This window comes from Talpa occidentalis, unplaced genomic scaffold, assembly GCF_014898055.3.
Source record: "Talpa occidentalis isolate TD23 unplaced genomic scaffold, MPIMG_talOcc4v2.1 talOcc4.7, whole genome shotgun sequence".
In the NCBI taxonomy this organism is placed as follows: domain Eukaryota; kingdom Metazoa; phylum Chordata; class Mammalia; order Eulipotyphla; family Talpidae; genus Talpa; species Talpa occidentalis.
In genome coordinates, this window is record NW_023605083.1 from 38,783,886 (window position 1) to 38,796,651 (window position 12,766).

Sequence of the window (12,766 nt, forward strand, 5' to 3'; positions counted from 1 at the left end):
TACCCTCCTGTAGTGGCAGGAGGACATGGAGCAGGATCTCGATGACCCCAGCAGACGGGGTAAGGAGAAGTCCTGGAGCCCTCGGTGGCTTTTGCAGGCTTTTATTGGGATTTACCAGGTACACGGCAGGTAGCAGTGCTGGGGGGCTCCCCCCAGCAAGTCTTCACTCTTTCTGGGCTCTCCGGCGTTCTCTGGTGGTCTCTGCTGCTCTTTCACTCTCGTTCTCTCTGCTTCTTTGCTCTCCTGGTGTCCTCGTGACGCCGCCCTTATAAGCCCAGTCTTAGCCCAGGTGAATCCCATCTACATATGCCCACACCCTATTCCAGGTGCCCGCCATCAGGCATGCATTCAGGACCGCAAGGATCCATCATCAATCCGAATGGCGGGAGGGCAGAAAAGCCTGATACTTTTTTTTACTTACCCTATACCATCTCAAAGAGCAAAAAGCATGCTGGGAAGAGGAGCTAAAGTTGAGAAAGATCTGCAGGTGGAGGGCAAAAAGGGCCAGTATTTATTTTAATTATTCATCCTTGAAGGTTCTTATTTTTGGAGAACAGCAAGGCATTTTATTATCCACTCTCTTTATTCTTTAAAGGTTTCCAAAAATTTTGGTAAATTCATATTACCCTCAACACTCCAGGTGTGTCAGCAGATCCATCACCAACCCACTTCACCAACACTTTGTAATTTCCTACGTTGAAGCCAACAGCACACTGCAGCTTGCCTTAAGAGACAGGGCAAAGGGCTAGGGGATGTAGGTCAGCTCCTTCCAAATGCTTGGAGCCTTGCATTAGGCCTGCCAGCTCCTGGCAGTGACAGTCTAAATATGTATCCCTTCTCATGAGTTAATGTCTTTCAGGACTGTAATAGTTACCAAAAATTGAAAAGTCACTTTGAAGATGTTTCCTGTGGCTCTTCACTTTGCCTTCAAAGCGAGCTATAAAAATCATTGTCACACCTAGCAAAGCTGAATATCCCACACTGTCTGTCAAAGAGGCAGGTTTTTATCCAAAGACAAAATTCCTGGAGTCTGTTGGATAAAGATCAATCATAGTTATTCACACGACATAGAAGGCATCTTGAGGTTTGTTCTCTTTGAAGAACTTCAGGATGTCACCTGAATGAATTTCTATGTTTGGTGTGTTATCATTGATTCTACAAGGATCACCTCATTGCAGACTTGACCTGGTTCTAGAAGTTTTACTGTCAAGCCATAGGAAAATGCTTCACAGTAGGCTTTGAGCCACTTAATATATTGTTTACTGATAATACTGGTGTTTCTAGATGTCCAATTGCACTGTATATAAATACTGTGTGTAGGGTAAGTGAAAAAGTGTCAGGCTTTTCTGCCCTCCTGCCATCAGGATAGATGATGGATCCTTGCGGTCCTGAATGCATGCCTGATGGCGGGCACCTGGAGTAGGGTGTGGGCATAGGTAGATGGGATTCACCTGGGCTGAGAGACTGGGCTTATAAGGGTGGCATCATGGGGATGCCAGCAGAATGAATAGGAGAGCAGAAAAGCAGAGAGAATGCGAGAGAAGGCCGGAGAGCCCGGATAGAGTGAAGGCTTGCTGGGGGCTGGGAGGCCTCCCGGCCCCCCAGCACCCCTGCCTGCCGTGTCCCTGGTAAATCCCAATAAAAGTTTGAAAAGCCACTGAGGGCTCCAGGACTTCTCCATTACCCGGTCTGCTGGATCAGAAAACCTGCTCAGTGGCCTTCCTGCCACTACACTGTTTTTCCCTAGAAAGGGGCTATTTTGTAGGGATCACTGAATATTCAGTCTTGGGGATCCTCAGAATGGGAGGTGATCCAATCTGATCAAGAATGCAAGGTAATGGGTTCAAAGAGCTCACTGTCTGGCTGGAAGGCTTCATTCAGCAAATGCTGTTCCAGCATCTAATTTCTCACACTGTGACATTAGCACTTGGTTCTTTGAGATGAGGACTGTTTTTGTGTCTGTGCAGAGTACCCTACTGTTTGCATAATGAGAGTTCTCTACCATTCACATCACGTTCCCTATGTAGAGTTTTCATCCTTCCATTTCAGTGGGCCAAAGCTGTTTCACCAAGAGGTTTACAAGGATGGGCATGTCTGGGTATGGCTGGAAGTGTGAATGGGATGCTTTTATCCCTGCCAGGTCTCAATCCTGCCTGCCTGTCTCTGGTAATGGCCCATGCACAGTCCTCTCTGAAGGATTTTTAAGGAGGGGAATATCAGGTCTCCCTGGTGGCCTAGGGGTGGACTGTCACCACTATGGCCTGAGTTTGATTTCTAGCCAGGGAGCTACCCACATGGCTCAGGAGACCTCTCCTGTCTCACCCGCTGCTCCCCTCAGCAGTGTATTTCAGTCGATCTGCCTGTTCTGTTCCCCACTCTGTCTCTGGTGAATCCTCTCACCCCCTGCACCTCTGGCCTGTACCCCAGCTCTTGTATGCATGAATAAATAAAATAAATCTTAAAAAAAAAAAAAAAAAGACAGAAGTTTCAAAGAAATATGGGAAGTGCTGGTGGGGAGGTGAGAATAAAGGTACCGGTCCTAGCTTAAGAAGTTCAAAGAAACTTCCCAGAGAAAACACCTTTCACTGTTGCAGAAACGAGATCAAACACAAGGGATTTTTCATGACTAAAAGATCCCATCTTCAAGCTTCTGGTTCCTCTGACAAGTAGAGGTCTGGCACATCTGCTAGGGGTAGAGGTAAGAGAAGCTGAGGGAAGCGAGGATGGTCTGAACTGATTTTGAGTATGATGGGTGAGTTTACTAAGGAATAAATGATGTAAACTCCATCAGCAGGGAGCTTTACCTATTCTGATAAGTATCCCAAGTACTTAGAAAGTACTTACAGTGCCTATCACATAGCAGATACTTAATAAATGTAATGCATGGCTAAATGCTTTTCAAGAGATGGTGGAACTCACCATTAGTTGTAGATCATGAGTTTATGGTGGCACCATTTTTCTCATTCATATGTGTGATTTTATCCAACGAGGCTTAGAGGCTCCCTAGAGGGCAGGTCTGGCAGATGCAGAGAGTTAGAATTTCACCAAGTAGAATGATAAACGGAAAATGAATTGACCCATGTTTAAGATGTTGATAAGTGATAGACCATGAGGTCTATCAAAGAGAGGGATGAAATGAAAGCAAGAAAGTGAAAGGATCAAAGGACTGGACGGTCTGACAAGGTTGAGGAATTGGCATTGTTAGGACAAATCTGGAAGTCAGCATTTAGAATGGCAGACTGTGTTATTTCAGAAGATACAGTGATTCCTGATGATGAAGTTTCAGATATGATCACAGCTTGATTGAAGCAGAACTAAAGAATTCGGAGATGGAAAGGTCTAGGAAGTAAGAATCTGGGTCACTGAATGGGCTACGTGCAAAGATGCTGGGGTTGCCTGTACATGCCTCCTCATCAAGCTTTCTAGCCCGGGCACCATTCAGGCCCTTCTCTGGCCTTCAGAGGATCCGCCATCATACCTCAAGTTAAGGTTTATATTCTGAAAGTGTAATAACATGAATCTGGGCCAAAGAACAGAATAGGGAAGTTACAAAGAGTAGACATCTGTTTTGTCTTAATTCCAGGATGAATACATCTTTGGCAATAGTATGTCCTCTGTTAAAAAAAAAAAAAAAATAGTATGTCCTCTGTTGAAACTACACCCCGATTTCTTCAATCCCAGTCCATGTGCAGCTGGAGTGATTTTCCCTCCACACGCCTACTCCAGGATATGTATGTGACTCAGACCTGTCAGAAGAAGTTCTATTCCCATGAGCAGTGCAGCGAATAGCTTAGTGATTGATACATGAGAAACTGGAGGCCATAAAGCACAATGGTGTCAGGGTGACACCACTTTTTCACCTTTACTGAACCTGCTACCACACAAAACCTGAGACTAAGGTCAGCACTGTAGACTGAGAACCACGAAATGGAAATCTGAGGACTTTGAATTGAGTCCCTGCATCATTCCTACTATCTGAAGCTGGCCCTACTCCTTAATTGTTCAGTTGAATCAAAACATTTTCATTTTGTTTACACCAGTTAAATTCTATTTTATGTCACCTATTTTGAAATGAGTTATCGCAAAACAAGAGGGTCCTCAATCCTTGGTTCTGTCTTCTGGGATAGCCATCTCTATGCAAATATATTGATTTCTCTGTGCCCCAGTTACCCCTTACGTGAAAGGAAGTAGCAAAACCTACTTCAAAGAGTTGTGATGATAAATAGGATAATATAATTTCTTCTCACAATTCTGAGGAGCAAGAAACATCACATCACTTAATTTTTCTAAATTAATTTTGACTCAAACTTCTGTTTATCAGGGTTGGAAAACATCCAATATTAATCATGATTGGGGGAACTTCTTCCCTCTTCATCTGGTATCACTCTCCTCACACCACCCTCTAACCAAAAACAGAAACACTCAGGAAAGAACCTTGGGTCTTAATTCTATCATGGCTGCCACTGGGGCAGCTGTGCACTGTCTAAAGCCATCGAGTCCTTTCAAAGGCAAATGGTGCCACAGCATCTCTGCCAAGTATGTACACCAATATCTTTGCTGCAGTTCCCAAGACTGCATCCTACATGTTTAGTGCCCTTCCTAACAGAGGTCCTGCTGCTTCCAAGTGGCCTTTTGTACAGACCCTGTCACTCATGGAGCCCATCAGGGTATCTTTCTCAAGTCTCTGGGCAACTCCTCTTCTTTCAACCCAGCAGCTCCTCCATCTTCCCGAGAACTCCCAGGTAAGTTAAATTGCCCTCCCACCCAAGAGCTGGATAAGGATGTAGATGAACTATCTGGCAACTTTGTTTTGGGACTAGAAAACACAGAGTCCATGAACAATTTACTGTGACAAGAAAGCTAGACTCTCTGGAAAATAGGAGAGAAAAATTACCTTTTATCCTACTGTGTGTCTCCTTTGTCAAGGAGTAGGAGACAGCACTTGATAACTTGCTAAGTTATTCTACCATAGAAGTACTTCAGCTAGCATAGAACAGCGTAGAACAGGTATTCTTGCTTCTCTAATTCTCATCAGGACTCAACTTCTCTCCATTCAGAGGTAGCAAATGGGTCAGGTCTTATCTTTTGTTTTGCAGAAACTAAAGCAAGGTTTCACTAACTAATGTGTTGCCTTCAATCTCTGCCCTCACTATAGTCAAGAGTATTTTTTTCAAGACACAAACTTGATCTTGTCAATTCCCTGCTCAGAACTTTAAATGATTTCCCATCATCTTCAAGATCAATTTCTAACTCCTTAGTCTAGTATTTAGGGCCCTTTGTGATCTTGTCATTCCAGGTCCACCTCCAGCTGCATCCGAAAGTCTAACCCCACACGGCAGCTGCAGTGACAGATCTTCAGTGTCCCTGATGGAACATGCTCTCTCTGCCCCAGCACATTTACACTGGCTGTTCCTGTGGTTTGGGTTGTCCTCTCATTCCCTACACTGTTTTCTTGGATCCTCAAGCCAAGTATTATCTCCTCGGAGAAGCACCCCCAGACAAACAGCCCCTTTCCCCAAGCAGGGTATCTCTGCCCCCACAGGACCCTGTGCATGTCTGGATTTTGATTGTCTATTTACTTGACTATCCCCACCCCCCCAGAAATGGAACTTACTTTAGTGCAATCTTTGTCTTCCGTCTCCTCTGTATGCAGCACACTACCTAATCCACAGTAGTCACTCAATATAGTGTCACTCAATACCTAAAACCCAGTGAAAGAATGAATCTAGTCCAATGGTGGCCATGGAGAAAACTTTCTTCCCCAAGATCACAGTCAGCCAGCAACACAGCTAGAGAATTCAAGTTTCCTCAGTTTCAGCTCAGTGGTCTTTGTGTGAAACTAAGCTGGTCTTTGATGGAGGTGAGGTGAAAGAGTGGCATTTCAATGTACTAGGGAGACAGAGGCTGAAGTCTGGCCTTGAAAAGAAGAGCTGACAGGAAACAGGGTAGTGGTTTCAGGGGAAAGAGAGGCAAATGGGGACGAGGACCATTCTATGCATTTATTCTATTTATTCTATGCATTTATTCATTTAATACTCAAAACCTGAGATAATATTATCCCCATTTTATAAATAAGAAAACTCAGGATCCAGGGCCTCCCAGGTGGTACAAGGGATTAAAACACAGCACTGTGAAGCTATCCACAGCCTCTGCAGCACGAGTTCGATCCCCAGCCAGGGAGCTACCCACATGGCGTGGCAGACCTCTCCTGACTCACCCGCTGCTCCCCTCAGCAGTGTATTTCAGTCAGTCTGCCTGTTCTGCTCCCCACTCTGTCTCTGGTGAATCCTTCTCACCCCCTGCACCTCTGGCTTGCACCCCAGTTCTTGTACGTATAAATAATTAAAAAAAAAAAAAAAAAAAACTCAGGATCTGAAAGTTTAAATAGCTTGAGATTTCACAGGTAGGAAGTGGTGAAGATTTTTTTTTGACATTTTAAAAGGATAGATTAGGCAAAGGAGAAAGAAAACCACCTGCATAGTGACAATGAGTGAGGATTTGCGTAAGAGAATTTGATACTAGAATCCATGTTCTTAGCCACAATTGCCTTCAAACAAGAGGATAATTTGATCCTGGTTATTAAAACAAAGGGATCACCCAGATTTCATTGTGTGAAGTATGAATTGTCTGGTGAAGGTAATTTTTGGGCCCTGAATTCAAGAAGAAAACCGTTAGGCTCGTGGGGGATGGGAGTTCTTTTGTTCTGTGATGCCGTGATGACCTCAGGGTAAACCGCCACCAGGCTGAGGAAAATGGAATGGCTGCTAGAGAGTCTGCTTGGGGATGACTGGGATATGGGGATTCTCTGGGGCCAGTTGACCCAGGCCCTGGCCTGCAGGCACTGTGGCAGCAGCTGCTTCCAGAGTCCAGGGACTCTGGTGACACTGTTCTTGTTCATGGTTTGGCAGATCCAGAGGTGGTGGCAGCTTGGGAAGTGGCAACAGCTTCAGCCCTGGTACTCTGGAGACATGATGCAAGGCAAGGTGGGTGACATGGATGTCCAGCTGGGTAAATGATTGTTGACATCACATGTGAATTCAGGTGAGGAAGCACTGACAGGGATGGAGACCCAAGTGAATGACTGTAAACCTTTATTGTGAGACTGGCCAAGTCACCACTGACACCAGATCTGAAACCTAGTGAATGGTCACTGGAGCTAGGTAATGCCCATTAACACTGGGTGGGTGACTACTGACACAGAGGTGGGGCCAGGGAGGTAACTGTTCTAGATGTGGAACAGAGACTGAGGCGACCTGACATACCTTGTGTCTGCAAGGCTTTGTGTCTGACAGTGTCTTTGGACTCCCCAGGACCTACCTCTCCTGCACCGCTGGGCATTCCTTGATCGCCTGTGGAAGCACACATCAGAGGAGGAAGAGGAAGAAGGGGATGAAGAGGAGGCAGAAGTGGCATCTCTGAATCACCTGAAGGCATATTCTCTTCCCCAAGAAGCTCCTATTGGAGAGGAAGCCACCACAGGCTCATCCCGGACATCCTGTGGTTCTGATGATGCCTACAAGACCACAGGAACACCAGAGCAAGTACTCATGCAGACCCCAAACCCTTCCAGTTCCTTCCCCATCTTTCAGATACTGACCAACCTGCCTGCGAGGCACAATGGAGTCTCAGGGAGGTGTCTACAGCAGCAAAAAAGTCAGTTCTTCTGGGGTTTCCCCTCTCTGCACAGTGAATCTTTGGAGGCCATCTTCCTGAGCTCGGGTGGCCCCTCTCCCCTGAAGTTGTCTCTTGGTCTTTCTGTTTTCTTCAACAAGTTTGCTTCCCTATCTGGGACCAACCTGCTGTTTCCCCGGGATTGTTTCCCAACTCAGCTACCTACCCATGAAGCCCATACTACAGAAGATCTGGAAAGGATGGCCCTAGATCCTCAGCAACTTCCCCTTTCCTCTCCCTCTCCTGTCCCATCTCTACCCCTCCATTTAAAACCCTTTCCCATGGACAACAAGGGAGTCCTATCTGGCCCTGAGGCACACACTCAATGGCTAAGGCAGCAGAGAGAGGTCCTTCGGGTCTCTGAAGAGCAAGCTCTGCACCCACAGCCTAAACTCCAAAGAACCAGAAAATCCAAGCTCTTCACTTCACCTGAGGTTCAATGGGGGGTGCCATGGGATCTCGGTCTCCAACACCACATTTTAGAGCCACTCTCTGCCCCTCCGTTTTATCCCTCTAGCCTTCTAGTCCTGACTGGATCTGAGGTCCCATCGAGGACTATGGGGCAAAATGAGGATACCAAAGCCTCTGAGCCACCAGTGCCGGCTCCCAACCCAGTCTCCCTGCCTGAACTCCAGGAAATCAACCCTATAAGAGACCTGTCTGGATCTCAGGCCCTCTGGGAAACCACTAAGCAGAGAAAAAAAATTCATACTTGTGAGCCTTCAATCCTGGCCACTTGCCAACCCAGAGCCCCTGTGACAGGGCCTGAAGGAATTAATCCTTTGGGAATGCCACCTGGATATGAGACTCAGTGGGGAAGCATCAGCCATAAAAAGAATCTTCAAGTCTCTGAGGCTCCAATGCCGCCAACCCCCTGCCAACCCTTATATTCTCTGTCAACGCCCCAGAAAGTCAACCCTGAAGGTGGATGTTTTGTACCTACAGACTTCTGGAGAACTGTGGGACATAAAGAGACCAGTCAGGTCTCTGGGTCTCCAATGCCAGCCCTCCCCTCTCCCCCAGACCCTTTAGCAGAGCTCCAGGGAGGCAGACCCCTGGGAGACCCATTTGGATATAAGTCACAGTGGGGATGCAGAGAAAATTCAGGAAAGCCCTGGGCCTTTGATCCCCTAGCCTTGAGCCTCAACCCAGTGCTCCATGAAACCAGCCCTGCATGTGTCCCATCAATATCTGAGAATTCAGGGGAGAGCATACAAGGCAGAGAAATTCTTTGGGTCTCCGTAGACTCAGTGTCATCTCCCAACCTCCCCTCAGTCTCTCTGCTGGAGTCCCTAGTAGTGGGTCCCCAGGGAGTCCTGTCTGAGTCCAAAGCTTTGTGGGACAGCACAGGGCAGAGAGAGAACAGCTGGACCTCCCAGTCCCCAGCACCTGCTCACAGCCCACCTCTAGATCCCATTCTAGAATCCCCCAGAGTCAGTGGTGTGGGAGGCTTCACTAGATCAGATGCTGCCAGGAAGGACACTGAACATTCCAGCAAGTCTGAGCCCCTATCTCTGGCCCTCAGCTCACCGCTGGCTCTTACATTGGAGTCCCTCAGAGTTAGTTTCTTAGGAGTCCTGTTTGATTCTGAGAACAGATGTGGGAACGTACAAGGGAAGAAGAACCCTTGGGTCTCTAAGATCCCAGATTATAGTTTACTCCAAAACCCATATGACACAAGTCCCTTGGGATTACTGTTTGCTTCGGAGCCTGTTTGGAGGGACATGGGGCACAAAGAAATCAACTGTGTTCCTGTTTCCCCAGCGTGGGGCCCTAGTCCACCCTCAAACTCTATGTCAAAGTCTGACATAAGTGAGCCTAGTAACCGTAAGCCTGAGGGGGAAGCAATGAAAGAGAGAGAGAACTCCTGGGCCACCAAGCTCCCAGCCGCAATTCCCAGTTCAGCTCCTTTACCAAATCCACACACTGACCTGGCCTTTGTAAATACGCAACACAGAGCGATTCCCCAGGGCTCCAGCCCTCCAGCAGTGGATCTCCTGAAGCCAACACCCTGGCTTCCCACCCTACCTGACACGCTGAAGATTGAGCCCCAGAAGAGTGGCCAAACCAAGGGAACACCATTCCCTGGAGTTAAAGCAGAGACTCTACCCTCCCAGGGAGAGGCTGTCCTAGGGGTACCCACCCACTCTGGGGTCCAGGCTTGGCACTGGAGCACAGAGCTGGAAGCGAGGCTTAAGAAACTGCAGCAGAGTCCTGCCTCCAGATCTCCTGGCCCAAGCCAGTCATTTGGCAGCTGCCCTGCCCTGAATTCTACAACACCAGGCTCCAGGGGACTCTCTTCCTGTCCTCCCCAGCAGACTAATGCCCCCAGTATGTGCCCCCACTCTTCAAGCTGTCATCTCCCAAAAGTTAGGAGCACAGTAACTCAGCCTGTCCAGGCCTCCCACTGTCATCACCCCAACACCTTTTCCCAATGTCAACTAGGAGGGTCTGACAGGGCAAAGCAAGGGTCCGAGAGAAAGGAAAATATGAAGGCAAAAATGGTGGTCCAGGTCTCATCCCAGAGGCCATGTTGCCACATGAAGGCTGGTGAGAACTGCCCAGGTCTAGGAGAGCCCTCAGACCTTAAGGTTCCAGTCTCAGGTAAGAGACAGGACAAGACTTCCGCCCTATCTTCAGCCAATGAAAGAGTGAGCCCCAGGAGACCCAAAGAAATAGACGGAGGAGGGGATGCAAGATTAGGGTCATCCACAGTTAAAGGGAAGAGCCATCCAACTCAGGCCCAAAGACTAGTGGAAGCCGCTGCAAGCACAATTTCCCAAAGATCTCACTCCAGGGGCCAGAGCTCTCGACATACTCTGCCCCAACTGCTTAATTCCAAAGTTGCAGATTTCCAAGATCAGCGAGGGGCAGGGATGGGAGCTGGTGACACCCCAATACTGCGACACTGTAAGCACTGCCCTTGGGCCCACATGAAGCATCGCTCCTCCACACCTCAGGATCCCCTAACCAGAGGTCTCCGACGGGTGATAGCCAAATTTGTGGGTACCAATGGGCCCTGCTCACCAAGGTCAGTGAGCAGAGAAAAGGCTGGTAGTACTGGCACACAGTTATCCCAAGATGTGAATTCAAACCAGTTTGGGGGTGGGGGGAAGAGACAAGCAGAGTAACTAATAAACTAGGTGAACTAGGCAAATCCCACTCATTTTGTTTGGAATCTGGGGTACTAGAAATGTCAATTATGTCTGCAGCAACAAGCACTCCAATACCTACATCAGAAACTTGTCATCCCTGATACCTCTGCTTCTCACTCCCTGATCATCCAACTGTCAGTTATATCCATGAACTGTTATTTCAAATTCATCTTCATCTCTCTGCCTCCAACATCACTGTCCAACATCTTTCCCCATCAAATTGGTTGCTTTATTCCATCTAATCTATTCTCCACATAGCTACAATTCTCTGCATATCAACTGACCTAACAAGTGTCATTTGAGTAAAGGAACAAAACAGATGCAACCTGTGGTCCTAGACTGGATACTCATTTGGTCAAAAGTTGTGAATGACCTATTTGGGTGACTTGGGAAACTCCACAGTGTATCATTAAACAAAAACTGAAAGGAAAAGGTGGAAATTATTGGCTAAAAAAGTTACACAGCAATAATCTCATTTTGAATTTAAAGTTAACATGTATAGACACATTTACACAAGTGTAGATTCAGAAAGATATGAACTACCTATTACACTAGTGATATTTTTAACGTTTTGCTTACATTCTCCTAAATTTCAATGTTACTGCTTCTATAGTTAAAAGGTTATTTTAAAAAATTGTTTATGCACAATGCATACTGTGGTTGACACTACTACTAAAATTTTTACAATAAAAAAGTGAATTGTCAGACACTGAAATCTATCATCTTCCTGCCTAAAATCCCGAGAACCCATGTCTTTAGTTCTTCAAAATGTGGTTTTTGATCTCCAATTCACTCCATGTTTCTTAAACACTGTATTTTCTGGCCTCTGTGCCTTTTGCTCAAACCCCACTTTCCTTCTTTATCGCCCAGACTACCATCAGAACTTTCTCTTGATTCTCTCTTGGTATGGTTTTCCCATCCTGGCAGTCCCACAACACTCCGTCTTGCTGCTAGCACTCACTTCCTGAACGGTATAGCTATTAATCCCTTCAAAGAACAAGTGATATTCTATGAGGTCAAGTTCACATCCCCAGTCCAGTGTTCTTCTCTCTATACCATTCTTTCTGAGAAAAAACAGTCAGCCAGAAGGTCATGCTGTTTCTCTGCTTCCTCTGTTACTTTTGTGTTCCAAAGCTTCATTTAGCCCATGCCTGTATACAGGTTTTAAGTCCAGACCAAGTGGGGAACTGAAGGTACTTTCCCTCTCCCCGCCTAGCTACTATATCCCCCTGAAAAGTCTTGAAGAAGGCAATTCTGAATTTTGACTCAACAAAGCGTCCTTCAATGAGTCCATAGACCTCTGGATAGCTCTATTAAAAATCCAAGTACTATTTTTTTTCTCTGTCCTTCACATTTTAAAAGAACAGGTTTATTAGGAAAAGGAGAAAGTATGAGAGACACCTGCAAAAGTCACAGGTGGGCAGAAGGGCGATGCTAAGTCCCATATCCTTGTCTTTTTAAGCACTCAGGTTGTTGGATAGGCGAGGTAACCAACCACTCAGTACTTGCTATAGTTCAGTTGAATGAATAATGGACACACCTGTGCTCCTCACGGGCATTGTGTCCACTGAGCTCTCAGGGTTCTCTTGGAGGATCAGTATCTTGGATCCAAACATATCTCAGTATGTTAAGTTTATAGTTCCTTCTTTGCTTTTGCCTGTTGGTCCTCTATGATCTATGTGAAGTCCTCTCGGTTAGAAATCTTCTAATGGTAGCACTGATCCTACAGGAAGTAGTGATTAGCTAGATTAAAATCATATTCTAATTTCTTTGTAATTAAAGAAACTGGAATTCCCCCTCTGGGGGAAAGACAGTCTATACAACTTGTCTCTTGGTTTTAGTATGCAAGGTTCTTTAGGTACAAGCTGACCATAGACAGCCCCTCATATTGCTTCTAGATTATAAAGTACAATCAATCATTTTTAACACATTAAGAAACT

At 46.3% G+C, this 12,766-nt stretch overlaps 1 protein-coding gene and 1 pseudogene across 1 annotated transcript; one reads left to right on the forward strand and one right to left on the reverse strand.

Moving 5' to 3' along the window:
• Positions 1-428: 428 nt before the first annotated feature.
• On the reverse strand, positions 429-1,052 carry LOC119232752 (archaemetzincin-2-like; annotated as a pseudogene).
• Positions 1,053-6,738: 5,686 nt separating this feature from the next.
• On the forward strand, positions 6,739-11,550 carry CUNH9orf131 (chromosome unknown C9orf131 homolog). Its single transcript, XM_037494959.1, has 2 exons — positions 6,739-6,983; positions 7,311-11,550. Exons 1-2 carry the CDS (start codon positions 6,753-6,755, stop codon positions 10,800-10,802), a joined length of 3,723 nt encoding a protein of 1,240 aa, XP_037350856.1. The 5' UTR covers positions 6,739-6,752; the 3' UTR covers positions 10,803-11,550.
• The last annotated feature ends 1,216 nt before the right edge of the window (positions 11,551-12,766 follow it).